At 40.1% G+C, this 18,807-nt stretch overlaps 1 protein-coding gene across 4 annotated transcripts in view; it reads right to left on the bottom strand.

Moving 5' to 3' along the window:
• Positions 1 to 18,807, bottom strand: part of LOC141752059 (apoptosis-stimulating of p53 protein 1-like) — a 65,160-nt gene extending 46,353 nt beyond the window's left edge. For 2 of the 4 annotated variants that reach the window (XM_074609846.1, XM_074609845.1), the window contains exons 1-2: positions 6,918 to 7,184; positions 618 to 765 (exon numbers count right to left, since the gene is read on the bottom strand). In XM_074609846.1, the coding sequence (XP_074465947.1) occupies positions 618 to 626 (9 nt within the window). In that variant the 5' untranslated portion in view covers positions 627 to 765; positions 6,918 to 7,184. Of the gene's footprint in view, positions 1 to 617; positions 766 to 6,917; positions 7,185 to 18,618 lie in introns of those variants that run through there. The other 2 variants (XM_074609848.1, XM_074609849.1) reach the window with 2 other exon arrangements.

Genomic DNA, 18,807 nt, shown 5'->3' with positions numbered 1-18,807 from the left:
GTATACAGTAGGCACTTAGCACTGTATTGATTTCACGAGGTGTAGCCGACGTGATATAGGTCCGACTTTGTTTATGATCAGCTTCGGAGCAAACGATCTAGGCCAGAGTCACACTGTGATTATCCTGTCATATAATTCCAGATTATAATCATGTAAACACTCTGATGCTCGTAAAGACTGTCAAGAAGGTGTCAATAGTAATTATATTAGTAATGGGCATGTTGATGAATTATGTGTGTGTCGAAATACAGGTCTGGCTACTGTGAAAACAACAATAATATCATCATCACACTGTGTTGATTGAGCTTCAGTGGGTTCATGCTTAGCTATTTCAATGTTCAACAAACCAAAAATGAGGAATATGTGGATATATTATGACAGACTCCCACAAAAACAATAATTTCCAACAACTGTCAATGTGTCTTAAATACTAGATTAGAGTCATATCAGTTTGATTCTTCTAATTATCACCTAGCAGTCTGTTGGCAACTTGTTGTGTAGATAGACAGATATGTTATGTTTTAATTTTTTTTAAATATGTTCAAAATGTCAAAATTTGACTAATTTCATATATGTAGATGTATAGATGGGTGTAGCTGGAGCACGGATGGACTCACCATGCCCATTCCATACTTCAGCTAGGTGACATTCCCCTTCGCCGGCTTCTTTGCAGTACTCTACAACGTCAACCACTCTGGTTGCCGGAGTAACCGGGACCTCAGTTAGCATCTGCTGGGTGTCATTGAGGTAAACCGTCAGGATCACCTGTAACCACAGAAACAAACATGTTAAATGTCAGGAAATGTCTTAACAATCATCACCTTACCATTTCAGGAAGATGGACGCGATGGATGACTCATTGATTACTGATTAGGATCACATATGACTTAAATAATTAACTTTGCTAACTATTGGTTAACCAATCAACGAAAATCAATGATAACTACTGATAAATTACTCAGTTCTGTTCCTATCTCAGCAATAAGAAGCAACCTGTCTGATCACATTCAGATTAAAGTGGAAATCCAGGTGAACACACAAAGATCAAATCAAATAAACCACAGTTAAAGACACATTTAGACACATTAACAAACAGAGTGTGAATACAGAGTGTCTCCAATACACATAGACAAACACAAACTGCATTAAATCCAATCAGGAACAGCCCATTTACATCCAGTAGGTTTAAGGCAACTTGGCCTGGAAGGCAACATAGAAACCTGCAGATGTGAATTTTAATCTAATCTAATCTTCAAGACATCATGTGACAACATATGCTAATGTGATAAGAAGGCCACTGAAGTCTCTGGGAAGGGAAAAGCAGCAGACTATGTTCAGCAGCCGCTGATAACAGCAGCTTGAAACAGGATACGGCCATCCATCTGACCAAACAAGCCATTGATCACAGCTTTAATTACCTATCAATAACTGCTTGTATACACACGGACACACACATACAATTCCCTCTGGGCTTAGGACAAAGGTTTACTCTCATCTAAATGTAATTAGAATTACTGCCTCACGGTCGTATGCTTCCGCCAACCAGTCAAGATGCAGTTTACATCCATGTCTGTCCAAAATGTCATCACTTCATCATTTCATTTGAGTTAAATTGTCATAATTAGCATATGAATTCTTGAGGTATAAAATGGGTTTTGTGAGTTCACAGTGACCTTTGACTACCAAATTCTCATAAGTTCATCCTGGCATCCAAGCGGATGTTGTCAGCCAGATGTAATACAATTTTCTCCAGGCGTTCCTGAGATATCGTTTTCACAAGATGGACATGAGGTCACAGTGATCTTGACCTTAGACTTTTGACCACCAAAATCTCATCAGTTCGTCCTTGAGTCTAAGTGGACGTTTGTGCCAAATATGAAGAAATTCCCTCATACCGCGCTCAAGTGAATGGCATGTACGGACGGACAACCCAAGAACATAATGGCGGCCACGGCTGTCGCTGGCGTATAGCATAATAAAATAAGAATTTTATTTATCTTATCTCTCCATATTTACTCTGAAAGGTTCCGAAAACAAGTTTATCCAAGTCTTAAAGGGACTGTTTGTAAGAATCAGAAATTGGTTGTAACAGCGACACCTATGGCCGTTAAGTCAACAAAAGTCAGCGTCCTGTTGCTCGCCCTCGCCCGTGTGCACGCGCTACCTGAGCGAGTAATGTTAGCTGACCAGACGAAGGTCTCTCCATGAATCACTGCTGATAGTGTTGGCTTTTCCTGCCTCAGCGTCCCGACCGCGGCCGGAGGGCGAGCTGAGCGATCGAGAACGAGCACGCTGTGTGAGTGAAGGCAAGCAGGCAGGCAGCGGAGCAGAGAACTGCAGAGACTCCAGCCCTGGAGACCAAAGCTACGATCTCCCCCGCGTCCTCCGACCGCGGCCAACACTGTTTTGCAAGACGGACTTCACTAGATATAACTTTGCGGTTTTGGTGCTTCCGTGTAGTTTGTGTTGGAGTCTTGTCTGAACAGCGTAGCCACACGCGAGCGCGCATGGGACACCGACCTGGATTGATTTATACGTGTAAGAAGTTACAAACAGTCTATTTAAGTTTAAACTAATACTGCCAATATTCTTACTATAAAGCTTTTAGTTTGGTTTATCATTTTTTTTTTACATATCTGTAAAAGCAATATATGACTTCAAGGTATCAGCTTGGTAGTAATTATCCCCTCTGAAATCATTTTGTCATCAAATCCCCCAAAATTCTGCTTCCAAAAGATTAAAACAGCAATCAGAAAAGGACATCCTGTGTTATCGCCAGTGATGTCACTGCCAATGTCACTGGTGATGTCATGTCAGATAGTCAGTCGGCAGTTGAAAGATGAATTTAGGGTAATCTGGGATAGGAACACACAGGCACACCGAGGCACACATACTGATACGGATACACTTTTAATCTCAATGTTGCCTTCTCTCTCTCTCTCTCTCACACACACACACACAATTAGATTATCCATTGTCCACACACAAAGGCAGACACACACTCAAAATGTATACTGTACTAATCCACAGTATTCTATACACCTGTCCCAGATCATGTGAGGTAATCTCTGCTTGCATGCAGACGGACTGAGCAGGGACACATTCTCTCTAAAGCTTGGATTAGACACACACACATATAAAAACACACATGCGAACCCCGCGGACACAGCAGGGGGTTTTACTAGTCCACAAATCATTTAAAGTACGGCTAATCGTGGCCTCACAAGGGCTCTAATGTGTCTGTTTTACATGGTAGGAAACAGCATTTGTCACACTGAAGGGCTGTCGGAAGAGATGGAAGGCTGTTTTATATAATCAAATCAGTCAGAGTGGTTTTCTCATTTGAGGCCGATATCAACGAGACACTCGCAATTCCCTTAAAAACACTTATATTAACGTTAAATGCCATGTCATTTGACACCATCACAGAGGTCCAGTAGCAGTAGCAGGTCCAGGCTAAGGATGTCACGATACCAGCAATGTAGTAGTCGATACCAATACCAGTGAAATTTCACAATTCTCGATACCAATTCAATACCACGGTAAAAAACAAAAGTAAAACAATATATCCCATGTACTTCAATATCCACTCCTTTATTACTGTTTGCATACTGTTTTTTGTTAGGAAGTTAAACGGGTCATAATTCCCTCTCTATTATCTATTTTATATTGCTGTAAAATTATCTCCTTCAAACAACAGAATTAATCTCGCCAAAAACTTAATTTTACAAGATTACATCTGAACACATCAAGATAACATTAGAATTTACCTTTACCCGATACTCATTTTTACTGAAAAGAGCCTGAAGGCATCATAATGTAAATGACAATGTCAATGGCACATCCCGTGTTGAAATTGGCAGGACAAAGGCTAGTTAATGTTAGCTGTTAGCAGCCGGTAAGCAGCACAGTCCTGCGCAAAGGTAACAGCTAACGTCCCATGGACATGTCGATAGCGAGTTTACTGCGTCCCAAACACATTTTCTATCGTCCCCGGGATGCCATTAGTCTCGAGCCTTGACGGTACCTGTGGTACTATAGAAAAACGAGTAGCGTCACGTTTTCAGAATTTTGGCATACACTCGGTACCGAGGTAGAATTAATAACTAAATAATGGGTAAATGTGGAACAGTTAGGCGAGAAAAGTTGAGTTACATGAAAAAGACAGGGTCATTCAAATGAATTAAGAAGTAATTTGATATATCGGGTATAATTGACAAATAGTGTTTTACACACACTCTCTGGTAGCATCCTGCTAAAAGAAATACCACCTCTACTGTGGTTTTATTCTCCGTAAAAGAACTAAATCAATAACAAGAAGACAAGCGTCAGGCCTGAGACCACTGAACTGGACACCCTCTGATATTTTTCATTTCACTGGTCTGCGTTCACACAGCGCTTTATCGAAAGAACTTGACATTTTCCCTCTCAGACACCCACACACACACAGTCATACATTAATAGTGTGCAGAGCTACCATGCAAGGCACTGGCCTCATTATTGGGAGCATTTTGGGGGTTCAGTACAGTATCTCGCTCAAGGAGATTTCCACTTGTGGACAGGAAGAGCCGGGATAGGAGGCCGTTTTCTAGTTTCTACTCTCTACAGTTTACTTTTTGGACTGTAAATGAGCACCTTTGTGCAGATGCAGATGTCTAAAATGCACTTCTTTTAATCTCCTGATTTATTGCTATATACTATTTCCAAGCGTTAGCAATCATCAGAGGAGTTTTTAGCACAAATGACTTCTCCTACTTCAAACTATAGATTCCGAAAAGCTGATATACTAAGAAGCCACCCCTATCGATACACAATTAATCAGATGTGATTGTTATGAAATGATGAATTTCCTCATGTTAATCAACCAGGTATACAAGACTTTTTCACAGCAGACACTTTGACTCGTCATAGAACAACATTTACGAAAGCTCTGTTCAGTTCAAGTGTCCGGATATGTTGTGACGGTGCGACAGTTAGCCGACACGCACGACACCAGGAGTCTGACACTGAAGCAGCTAAATGGAATTCCTCCTAATTCATTTTAGAAACCCAATTTAGCTGTTTACACCCACTGTGGACTTTCAATATGGCCACTATAGTGTAGCTTACAATACTGTATACCACCCTGAAAACCCTCTATAGATAGACCAGACTATAAAGGTCAAAAGCAGGCCAGATTTACCAAAGCACCAAACCTTGTATTGCTGTTTGATGGCTGCTCTACCATTACCAGCATTTTCCATTTATGTCTGCAGAACTAATAAGACTGCAGGGGTCCATATCCATCATATCTATGCATGCGTAAGAAAACATCACATATCTTATAATAGCAATCTAAGAATGTTTCGTGAAATACAAAATTAAGTCAGTCTAGTTGTGATTCATTGTACGTTTGAACATAATAAACTCACAATGAGGACAACTTGTTTCTGTCTATCAGTAAACAGGACTCACACAAAATAACACACACACACACACACACAAAGACGCAGATTGAGTTGAGGTTCCTAAATTGCCCCTGGTGCTGAATGGAGTGACTCTGGCTATTTTAGGCATTAGAGAGGGAGAAAGAGATAGTCAGAGAAACAGAGTGAGACACTATGCGGGCAAGAGTGACAAACTGTCTATATTCCCTGTTAGTGTGTCTGCTGCAAAAAAAAAACCATCAATGCTCATTTTATTAGTTACTCCGGAGGCATTTCAACACAGTGTGTTCATTTTAGGGGGGGAGGTAAGGATGGCACAGTGGTTGGCGTATACATCCTCTGAACATAAACCCCAGCCTGATACTAAACAACAGTAAACTCCCCCACAATCGGTGCTTTATGAACATACACTGCCTGTCACTGTGATGGTAATTTGACCAATTTTGTTAGTATAAGTACATAAGAAAACTAGAGCTGGTCTTGACCAAAGAAATTCTTAGTCAACTGAGACCAAACGACGGACTACTCGACTAAAGAAATCTTATTCAACTGAGACCAAAACAACGGACTAATCGACTAAAGAAATCTTAGTCAACTGAGACCAAAATGACGGACTACTCGACTAAAGAAATCTTAGTCAACTGAGACCAAAATGACGGACTACTCGACTAAAGAAATCTTAGTCAACTGAGACCAAAATGACGGACTACTCGACTAAAGAAATCTTAGTCAACTGAGACCAAAATGACGGACTACTCGACTAAAGAAATCTTAGTCAACTGAGACCCAACTGAGACCAAAATTACGGACTACTCGACTAAAGAAATCTTAGTCAACTGAGACCAAAATGACGGACTACTCGACTAAAGAAATCTTAGTCAACTGAGACCAAAATGACGGACTACTCGACTAAAGAAATCTTAGTCAACTGAGACCAAAATGACGGACTACTCGACTAAAGAAATCTTAGTCAACTGAGACCAAAATGACGGACTACTCGACTAAAGAAATCTTAATCAACTGAGACCAAAATGACGGACTAATCGACTAAAGAAATCTTAGTCAACTGAGACCAAAATGACGGACTACTCGACTAAAGAAATCTTAGTCAACTGAGACCAAAATGACGGACTACTCGACTAAAGAAATCTTAATCAACTGAGACCAAAATGACGGACTACTCGACTAAAGAAATCTTAGTCAACTGAGACCAAAATGACGGACTACTCGACTAAAGAAATCTTAGTCAACTGAGACCAAAATGACGGACTACTCGACTAAAGAAATCTTAGTCAACTGAGACCAAAACGACGGACTACTCGACTAAAGAAATCTTAATCAACTGAGACCAAAACGACGGACTACTCAACTAAGAGGGGTCAGCCCTAAAGAATACAAAACTCAAGCTAATGCCAGAAGCAATCGTTTAGTCATATATATATAAATATATTTGAGTCAAAATAAAGTAAAGCTATTGTGTATCTCACTCACCGATGGTTTGGTTTTCCTGGATCTGATCTTCTTCTTCTTCTGTTTCCTGCACTGACTCAGTTTGAGGTTCTTAGACACAAACACCAGTCGCTCCAACACCAGCCCAAAGAAACGCTTCATTGGAAAACCATCCGCCAAAAACACACACAGCGGTGTGTGTATGTGCGCGTGTTTGCATGAGCGTGTTTTTGTATTCAGATAATTAGTGAAAGTGGTGTCTTTGTATGAGAAAGTGTGTCCGAAATATGTGAATGTCAGAGTGTGTGTGCGTAAGGGTAGGACATACAGATATAAGAGTGTGTGTCAGTGAGGGAGGAGGGGAGGGAGGGAGGGAGGGAGTCACCTTTCAGTAAGTATGAGGATAGGGAGATAGGGTGAGGAGGAGAGGATGATAGGACATAAAAAAAAAGGAATCTGGACAGTTTTCATGCCCGTTAGTGGGAGTACACCGTGATATTGAGCCAATATTGTTTTTTTATTACAAAAACGATATGGTCCACAAACAGCGTCCAGATCTGGTATGATGGAGGTGCTTCTGTTTTTATTGTTGAAATGATTGAGTCAGAGGTGTGACCATAAAAATCATTTGAGTCCGGTGGGAGGATTTTACTCATCAGCCGAGAATGTCATTTTTTAAGAGGCCTCATGGTTTTAGGTGGTCAAAGTTTAGTTTCTCATGATGGTGTTTATCCTAACAAAATAACACTCTGTATAATCTTAAATAATTGGATTTTTCAGGAATTTTCAAACTTGCCATTTTTTTTGTGATCATGAACTGGAACTGGAAATACTTGTCAAGGTAGATTAACGTAATGTTTAGATCAGTAGGTGTTTTTTGTACATTCTGTTTTCATGCTCAAATGTATATATTGCCATACTTTTTATTAATATATTTGCAGCTGTAAAGACTGCAACTAGTCTGATCTAATTTGAATCACATAAACAATTTAGAAAAAAGTTTTCTCACAAATGCTAAAGTGTTCCTTGAACCTTTGCTGCCTGACACCAAATTTTCCATTTACCGAATAATTTACAATATTTCATGCAATAGTCTACACATCCTCAGATATGTCGATTATTACACAACCGACTTCTTGATTAGTTCGAGCATATGTGACAACTGATTTATGTCGAGTCTTAAAAAAATCCCAGACGTTGCGAGGCCAAACTTTTTTTTTTAGCTTTGAGTTCAGCAGGGCCGGAGCCAGCCAGGTCGCTTAAGGTCAACACTGACACCTTCACTTACAAAATCATTAATGGCACAATACTGAAATATATTAGGGTACTTTGTTTAACTGCTACTTAGAAACTAATGATTTATGAGCTTTTTATTTGAATGTGATAATGTCATAGTCATGCCTGATCAGTATATTTTAGGAAAAAATAAGCAGAATTATATTTAATTGTACATTCAAGGTAATTGTTCAAATAAGAAAAATAAGTTAATAATATATGTTTCACAGACAATTACTGTAAATAAACAAGAAAAATATTTAATACTACTCTGAATGACAGACATGACCACCAGTAACGACTAAACTTAAGGAATGCGAGTTGGCGTTTTAGCACTTCCGGTTCCCTCGTCCCAAAGTCAATGGGTTTTTTGAATGGGTTTTTAGTTAGATGCATTAACACAAGCTTAAGAGATTTAAACGTTTTGTTCTGCGACATAAAATAGGTCAATAAATATCCCACTCGTGAATTTTGAAGCTTTTGTGTCTTAAAAAAGGCGGTTGCTAACAAGTGGCTAAATGAGACTACTGAGTGTCATCACGCCAAACACTAGTCCGCCTTTAGTTCAGTGGTGGTGACGTTGAAGTCATGCGAGCGTGCAGTCGTTCATTTGTGGAGATTATCTAATGGAACAAAACGTGTAAGTATCATAAACATTTGTTTTCCACAGAACTTATTTTCTGCAATAATCCAAAAGCCAATGGTAAAAAATCCCATTGGCTTTTTGTCGAGGGAACCCGTGCAGCGATGCTAACTTCCTGGTTGGCCTACAAAAACATTTCATCCCTGCAGCACTCGATATTAAATATTATAAATATATCTGTATATGTGTGTGTATTGGTTGGTTACTGTGGTGTGGAGTGAAGCTGTCCAGAAGCAGCAGTGGTGACGCTGGAGGGGAGAGATTAGAGAGGCTACGCTGATATACTGCAGCATGACTGCACTGTTACACACTGAAACACACACACACACACACATGGAAAGGACACAGAAGGTACATTGGCAGAAGAGCTGCCTCTCTCTCTCTGACACACACACACACACACACAAGGTCACATGTTTGGTGCATGTGCTCAAAACAGACACATGTGTGAGTCCTCTATTGCATGTATTGGAATTGACAGAAAATCAGTAAACAGTGCAGAGAAACAAGACATACAGACGAGGGGAAGCAGAAGATGTGTTGTATTATTACTATAAATTACTGTCTATCGTCGTTACATTAATGTACTTGCTCAATAAATTCCTCAACACACCAACAATAACAAACAATGTCCTGATCTCTTTTTTTTCTTTCTGTTTTATCCTCTCCCCTTCCCTTCCCTCTTGACCTCTTTGTCACTCCTGCTCACACACGCACACAATAATAAATCTTCAGTCACGGATTACTTGTCATGTGGATCTGACTGATATTTATGTCCCACAATCCTTTGAAACGGCTGCCAGGAGACGCCACACTAGACTATGACCCTTTGCTTAAAGCACATTACTAATCAGAATGAATTGAAAATGGAAAAACTGAGGAAGTTTGAGCATCATCAGACACTTTGGGGGATGGGGTAACAATTATCATTAGATTCATAACAAATCAGTTTATTAGAGAACAAGCAGTGTTTTGTTATAAATGGTCGAAGCACTTTCTGTGACTGTCATGTTCATTCTCACGGAAATTAAGATGTACTGACTTATAAGAGTGTGTGTGTGTGTGTGTGTGTGTGTGTGTGTGTGTGTGTGTGTGTGTGTGTGTGTGTGTTGGTCTCCGCAGGAAGGGATTTTTATAAACAAAATGTTCTTCCAAGTGCTTCAAAGGGACAGTACTGTACTGTACTTCCACCCACTACAGACAATACAACCACATACTGTAACAGAGACAGACAGATAGTCAGATCTCACACACAGAAACACGCTCACACACTGAGTTCAAAAAGTAAAATCAATGCAGGAATAATAAAAAATGTAAATATAAATTACATTCGGAACATTTTTTTTGTAGACAAATTCAACTGACCAATGTGAATGTGTGTCTCAGTAAGGCATACTAAAAAGAAGTGATAGAAAAAAGTCACATGAGCATAATAACACCATGCTCATCAGCTGTCACCAGCTGCCCACTGAACAGAACAAACTGAACAAACTGTATAGGGGGGCTGAAGTCACACCAAAAACTGCCAGGCTCTGTTACAGAAGTAAGAAAACCTCATTCAAAAGCCCATCGACATTTGCACCAATGCTAATAACTAAAAACAGAGCCTCGGATCAGAGCCTTTGTGTGCGTTTCTCTCCGTACTGTATGTCTAGATCAGGATGGTGATCTAAAAAATATACATATTTAATACCATAGACTATCTATAAGAAGTGGTAGTAGTCACAGTGACGTCACCCATTGGTTTATGGACTTCCGTTTAGAAGCCTCAGGTTTGGCATTTTGGTCATCAGCATTTTGTTTTCTGTCCGTCGCCATCTTGGTTTTTGCAACCAGAAGTGACACCAGAGGGTGGAGCTAAATACAACCAAATGCTGAATAAGACATTTTTAGGCAAAATGTTAATTAACAATTAACTTTCATGAACTGAAAACACACTGTGAAATTGTTAAAGTTCTACGACAAAAACACGCACAACTCCCAGACCGGACAACGTCGTGGTAGCGACCTGTCAATCACAAGGTAGCCACGCCCTAAAGCATCCCCTGCTTTTTGGTCTATTTGACTCTAAATGGGACCATAATTTACTAAATGAACATCATGCTGTATTGAAGAAGATTTGAAACTAGTGATTGAGACCATAAACTCATGTTTACAATGTTTACTGAGGTAATAAATCAAGTAGGCTCATTTTCTCATAGACGTCTATACAGTCAGACTTATTTTTGCAATCAGAGGAGTCGCCCCCTGCTGGCTATTAGAAAGAATGCAGGTTTAAGGCACATTGGCTTCACTTTTCAGAATCGGAGGTAGCCGCTTGTTTAATATCATTATTTATTACTTTTATTTTTAGCAGCCTTTATTACACGGCTTTGTTGAATACTCGATTCTGATTGGTCAATCACGGCGTTCTACGGTCTGTTATTTCTTCTTTATAGTAGACCGTTGCTATGTATAACAGACCGTTGCTATGGGCGCAGTTCTGATGTCGGACTCTGGCGGACCATTTTTGTGTCAAATTATTGATTTCTTAAGTAAGTAGGCGGTTAATAAGTGGGATAATGTACAGCTAGCAGGTCATTGTTGTGAAATAAATGTGCCGCATCGCCCTGTCGAGTTTATTTCACAATAATGACCGGCTCAATGTACAATGTACAATGTACATTATCCCTTACTTAACAGACGCCATTTCCCACAAGTTCTTGACCATCGCGGGCTAAAGTCACTGCTCAACAAAAGAGGCAAGTCCGTGAGCGAGTCGAGGGGTCGCGGATAGTTACATGTTAGCAGGACACAGAGGACTGGACGCTGGAGACGCTTTAAGACAACAGAGATTACAAAACATCGGGGGGAAATTAAACGACTTTAGAAGAGTGTTGGTGAATTTTACGGATACAAATTAAACCAAGTTATGATTTAATTACTTGGCAAATTTTCATGGGAGCTGTAGTTTTAATGAAGTTAACTTAGTTTTGTGTTAAAATATGGAGAGTAAACCCTAAGCATACGCTTCATTTTCTCTGAAAGGCAGGTGAAAGAAATGCTGAATGAGAGATTGTATTGAGTTAGGTGCTCTAAAGCAACACTAATCATAAAGTCTTTGAATTTGCTGGATTAGTTGTATTTTTGTGAATGTGAACTATGTAATAGAGGTGATTGGATACTGTCCAGGCTGCTGTAGCTTTTTTTGTATGTGCCAGTAAATCATTGTAAATGATGATGGACTCTGTTGGGATCTGGGGTGCAGCGTGCTTCTACCTGCTGTGCCAACCATTCAAGGAGAGAAGTCCTCCTGGGAGTGAAATGGTTTTCAGTCTGTTCCATCTGTCAGACTGTTGTTACGTCTGCCCAGTGGGCCTTTTTCCCCGAGTCCGGTCCATTGTATACTGACTCGTCCTATGTGTTACGCTGCAGTCCCTAATATAAATTGCATCTCTTCTTCTTACAAGATCTTGGGCTACACCTGAACTCTCTTTGGTCTTAAATGAAATCAGGAAAGATTATTTAAGAGCAGCTGGTGGAAGCCCACATAATCTTAATTTAATTTCTCAGACCAATCTGCTCACTAATGATGCATCATGGGAGGGTAGAGCAGCGAGTGTGGGAGTGGAGGAAACGGCTGCTGTTTAAATACCAAACATGAAGACGTCCTTTTTTTAGTCAGCGCATCAAAGAAAAATTAGGAAAGTATTACACGCTGAGGAGAAAATAGCTCTGCCATACTGTCCTTCCTGTGAGGCGGTTTCAAGTAGCACCTGCTTATAAACTCTGGAGGGATTTACAAGCTTAAATATGGAGTCAGATATGTAGTAGCAACCCATTGAAGACAGACCGATGAGTATTGCATTACAATACACTTTAGGAACTGGGCTGTCAACGAGCAACGTACGATGAATGAACGGCGGAATGAGCTCTAATCACGTTCTGAAGTGAATGTGCTTCTTAAATCAAACAACATGATAGTCCTGCATGTGGTTTATATCTCTGACAGCACAACAACAGTGACACAAGAAGTAAATATATTGGAAGACATTTAGTTTGAAGCTCATAAATGAAAACTGAATGAGGGGAGAGAAACAAATCCCAAAGTAAGACCAACTTCCCTGTTGGCAGTGTGTGAGAGAGAGAGAGAAAGCGCAGTGGAACACAGAGACAGCTGGAGATGATTTGCGTTTCAGACACCCCAGCTCCCGCTGCCCACACCCAAACACACACTCACACACACATATACACACAGATCAGCCGGCGCCGTCTCTATAGGAACTGCATGTGACCGGTGAAGCACGAGCTTCCAGCTCATTGAGAAGGAAACAATCCTTACACTTCTGGAGAAGTATACAGTACCTACAACTGTGTGTATGTCTCTGAATCGTTTATGTTCATGGACTTTCTTGAAAGCTTTTGACAAAATACGTCTCCAGAACGACCTCCCAGAAAACTAACAGCAATCTCAATCAGCAGCAAATAGTTCCAACTTGCCTAAAAACAAATCAAAACTTAGGTCCATCAATTCTAATCCTAACATTTAGCATAATGCTAACATACTCAAACTGACAATCCCTAACATGCTTGTGTTTGCCCTGTGTGCATTAAGTGTGTTAGCATGCTAACGGTTGATAATTAGCACTAATCACAAAGTGCGTGTTGACGGTCACGTCATTAATTCAGCAGCTATTGGGTCATAAACCAAAGTTTTAGACCAATTCACATTTTCACCTGATGGTGACATGATAAGTTGCCAAAGTTATTGCAATCCATCCTAAAGGAACTATCAGGATGCGTTGCCAAATTTTATGGCAACCCATCCAACAGTTGTTGAGACATTGTGGCGCTAGAGAAAAATTCAAGGAATCGCCAAAGTAAGTAAAATTCATCATGTTGGGGACATGAATGTCTGTACAAAAGTCCATGGGAATCCAAACAATAGCTGATGAGATATTTCAGTCCAGATCAAAGTGGTGGACCGACCGACCGGCAGACGCACCGACATTGCCATCCAAAGAGCTACGCCACTAGCATGACTAAGAAATAGCATATTGTGATTTAGCATGGACTACTTCATGTATTCATGGGAAATAAAAGTGATGGCAGCAACATTGCCAGCCAGTGGTGTAAGGTAGTTTTGACGGGCCCTAGTGCACGCTAGTTACTAGTAGGAATGTCACGAGAACTGATACTTCGGTACCAAGTCGATGCCAAAATTCGGAAAACATGACGAAGACGTCAGGGCAACGGTGTCCTGGCATCCCCGGAACGAAAATATGGTCGGGAGTGGGACGTAGTAAACTCACTATCGACACGTCAAGGGGACTCACCCTATTTTATCCATGATAATGCTACATTGCGAACAACAAATCTTTGTTGACATCGGCAGGACGAGAGCTAGTTAACGTTAGCTGTTAGCTCTGTGCGGAACTGTGCTGCTACTGGTTGCTAAGAGCTAGCGTTAACTAGCTCTCGCCCTGCCAATTTCAACAGCTGCTATTGGGGCGGCTGTGGCTAAGAGGGTAGAGCAGGTCGTCCTCCAATCGGAAGGTCGGTGGTTCGATCCCCGGCTGCTCCGGGTCACATGTCGATGTGTCCTTGAGCAAGACACTTAACCCCAAATTTCTCCTGAAGGCATAGCCACTGGTGTGTGAATGAGTATTTAGATTAGATCCTGATGAGCAAAGTTGGCACCTTGCATGGCAGCCTCTGCCATCAGTGTGTGAATGTGTTTGTGAATGGGTGAATGCTGACATGTAGTGTAAAGCGCTTTGAGTGGTCGGAAGACTACAAAAGCGCTATATAAATGCAAGTCCATTTACCACTGATTTACACTGTAATCCAGGCTCTATTCAGTAAACATGAGTATTGGGGGAAGGTAAATTCTAATGTTATCGTCATGTGTTCAAATTAAATCTTGTAAAATGTAGTTTTTGGTGGAAAAACTTATATAAATACAGTTGTGTGAAGGAGATGTAATAAAATAGATAATAGAGAGAGAATTATAACCTGTTTATCTTCCTAACAAAAACCAGTGTGCAAACAGTAATAAAGGAGTGTATGTTGAAGTACATGAGATGTATTGTTGTACTTTTGGTTTTCTTTTACCGTGGTATCGAATTGGTTTATTGAGAATCGTGGAATTTCACTGGTTTACTTGGTATCGACTACTAAATTTCTGGTATCATGACAACCCTAGTTACTAGTTATGAAGCACACACGCACACACAACATTAGGCGTATATATTTTACCAACAATGTGTTGGATTTTAGTCAAATGAGTTACTTAGGCTACTGTATTGGGAATTGCTCTCACTACATGCCCTGTCTATATTTACGCCCCTGTTGCCAGCTCTCTACCCAGGAAAGTATGTGTCGACTGCTCAACATTTCAGAAGAAGTTGCGAGATGATATCATGCTTCTGTTTTGCATTTGCTGTATCAGTCATGTGAGCTGCTGCATGTTTGCAGAATTGAGAGGAGAGCCGTATGTAAAGTGCTTTAGGAGTCAATACAGTTTTCCCAGCAGTCTGAATAATTAAGTAGACTTAAAGGTAGCAGCTTTAGGCAAATACTTTCCCAGATGCAGCCAGGACTGAACATCACAAAGCTGGGAACACTGAGTGGACAATGGTAGAAGCTAAAACTCCCTGTACTTTGGGAAAAACTAGGAAGAACATTCAGGGTGAGGTCAAAGGTCAAGGTAGAAGTGTTCTCTGTCTTTCTCTCTGCAGTAAACACATCTCTATATCTTCAGTGTATTGTCCGAGGCTGACAGCAGCCCGACCCAAACACAAAGCAGTGTAGTGTTTTCAGTGTGTGAGAGAGAGAGAGAGGGAGCGATGAAGAGAGAGGAAGATTGAGAGAGGAAGGACAGGATGGAAACAGGAATACTGATCGTTTACTTATTTTACTGTTGGTTTGCAGACAGAAACGGAGGCTAGGAGATTTTTACAACTGTTCAGCCTTATTCTGTACTATCTGCAAACTTTAGACTGTGTATGTTCCTAACATATATAAGATATATAAGAAACTTATCATGCATCAATAAGACATCTTTAAAATGGTTTGAAAACTTCATAAAATGCATGCACTTGCCATTTTAATATTATGTAATGGCATTCAATATTTAGGCAGTGCATGAATGCATTTCTATGTTTAGGATATATGCATTTGCACCGCCAATATAAAAGTGTTTCAACCAATTATGGATAAGTAATTGCAGGACAAACACACACGCAAACACACCCTCTCAATAGTGTCAAGACAGCCAGAAGTACAGTAGGACTTCTGATTGAAACCTTCAAAATAAAAGTCTCATTTATGGTATCATTTTTGAGCAATGAAAAATAAGTGAAAATCACAAATGCATATATTCATTGCCATAGAGAATAAGTATATGGAGAGTATGTATATGTAAGGTATCACTGCATGTTACAAAACAAAACGAGTTTATCAGATAACTTAGCAGGATGTCTAGCAGCAGTCTCAAAGTTTAGAACATTTAACATAAAAGGGTAACTTTGGTATTTTTCAACCTGGACCTTATTTTCCCATGTTTTTGTGACTAATGGCAACAACAATTTTTGAAATTGGTCCAGTATTGAGGCATAACGATGTAACTGGCAGCCACAACACGAGCTGTGAGGGCGAGTGAAGTCAATGTAACATGACTTTCATTAAAAGTGCTGTATTTTAGTGTCTGACAACATTATGGAAAGGACCCTACAGAGAAAGGAAATGTTTTTCTTACTTTTTGCTTTATCCGGTCTGATTGTTATTGTGTCCAAGTCACACTCAAGGAGAAGTCTCGTTGTGAAATATGAATATCCGTATACTCTGTCTCAAATAAATACGGGTGACCATCAAATTCAAAGACCTCATCCACATTGTCGAAATCATCTAAATATTCAGCCATGACAATTAAAATCTTTTAGATAACATTAAGCTATGCTTTCTGTACTCCAACACAACAAACTCTGCCCGAATGGCACTCACATTTCCACCATGGATGTATTTCACTTTTCCACCGTTGTCTTCCGGCCACACATCACCTCACGAGATTTCAGAACAAGACTTCTCCTTGAGCGAGACTCTTTCCATAATGTCAGACACTTATAATAACAATCAGAGCCTATCATGGCAAAAACAAGCACCTTTAGTGGACGTAAATGGCGGTGCCAGCTTGCCCCAATACGATTAAATTGCCATGAGCAGCTGCCCTCTACAGCGCTCTAGCTCAATACTGGACCAATTTCAGAAATTGTTGTCCATGTTAGTCAGTTAGACACAGAAACATGGGGGGAAAAAACATGACAAAGATTACCGAAGTAACCATTTAAAACTGTGGCACAGATTTTTCTGATTGCTATCGATTTTAGAACCACTTTTACCAGCCAGAATAATAGAAAACTGTTATTTATTGTAAATTTGTGGCATCTTTTCTGATTTGGGAGATGTTGTTATATATTATAACAACATCATAATATTTGATAACTTTTCATCCTTTCATCAATTGCCAATTGAGAGTAGTCTTGATAGGCTGACAACCCAAACTCCTTACTAAACCCTACATCAGGGCTGTCCAAAGTGGGGCCCGCGGGCCAAATTTGGCCCGCCATCAGGTTTGATTTGGCCCGCCAGATCTTAGCAAATTAGTTTTTTTTATTAAAAGACCCAACCGACTTTACTGTCTTTTGGAGGCCGTACATGGCTTGGGTTTATAGTTAGAAGATAGTGGCATCATATGAAACTAGAAAACCTAAGGACTCTATTTGTACCATATCATGTCATGTTAGCTTGTCAGGAAGGACGCTAAAACTCTCAAGTTGGGCTAAATTTTGGTGGGGAAAAACTGGCATGGCCATTTGTCAAGGTGTCCCTTGACCTCTGACCTCCAGATATGTGAATGAAAATGGGTTCTATGGGTACCCACAAGTCTCCCCTTTATAGACATGCCCACTTTATAATAATCCTATGCAGTTTATGGGAAACATGCAGTTCTTTGAATGCAGTATACATGTGTTTATTTTGCCTATTCTAAAATGGTGTTTTTTTATATTTCTGCACACTGGGGTCCCTAAACAGTCTTGGAAATGCATACATTGCATAAATGAGCCCAGTTGTATTCAGCAGGTGGGTTTTAAGGGGCTAACTATGTAAAACATATTCAATTAAGGGAACTTGGGATCCTAGTACCATTTTGCATCGTAATAATACAATACAATAGGTGTTTAATTTTGGCCCGTGGCCCGCCATTGAGTTCCGGTTTTGGCCCTCCAAGGGAACAGTTTGGGCACCCCTGCCCTACATGGTTAAGTTGCCAGTTTGAAAGCAGAGCGGACAACTTCCGGTTTTGTTTTGAAAATCTGGCAACTTGATATACAGCTCAGTATGGCTCAGACATTAAATACATCATGGTGTTTTACGTGTGTTTCTCTGAAGCCATTTAATACATATCACTTTAAAGCTTCTTGCTTAGACTACCTCTTTGCAAAATATAAAAATATTTCGTAAAAGTTTCACGCGCCCTGTTTTCCTGTCCATCATGTTGGGGAGTTGCTGATGTGAATAGACGCAGTTAATAACACAAGCTATAAAAAGTTATTTTTTTAATTGTAGCGGAAAAAATGAATACAAACGTGTTCATAATGAATATTTCTAAATGTAAAATGTCACTGTCAGTTTGCCTTTGAGCTCCACGTCCGGTTTTGGACTCAATGGAAAAGCCTCACAACTGTAGCTAGCTCTGAAGTCTTTAGCAGTCATTATGTTGTATATTTTAGCACAAGACGACTCATTGTCTTCTAATAAATATTTCATAAATGAATAAATACTCACCGGCAACATGCCTGCTGCTCACTCCTCCTCGTCCCGTTAGAAAAAATAACTTTCTTGTGTTTAGTTTTCCCTCTTCCCGGTCCTCCACTCTTCTTCTACTGATCTTTTTCGGTGTGTTCCTCTGGTTTCAGGTAATTTTCCATACATCCAAACTCTTCTTCTCTCTCCAGTCAGATATCCAGATGCTCA

The sequence above is a fragment of the Sebastes fasciatus genome, chromosome 15 (genome assembly GCF_043250625.1).
Source record: "Sebastes fasciatus isolate fSebFas1 chromosome 15, fSebFas1.pri, whole genome shotgun sequence".
Lineage (NCBI taxonomy): Eukaryota > Metazoa > Chordata > Actinopteri > Perciformes > Sebastidae > Sebastes > Sebastes fasciatus.
The sequence above is the reverse complement of the archived record's forward strand: the minus strand, read 5'-3'. Positions and strand labels throughout refer to the sequence as shown.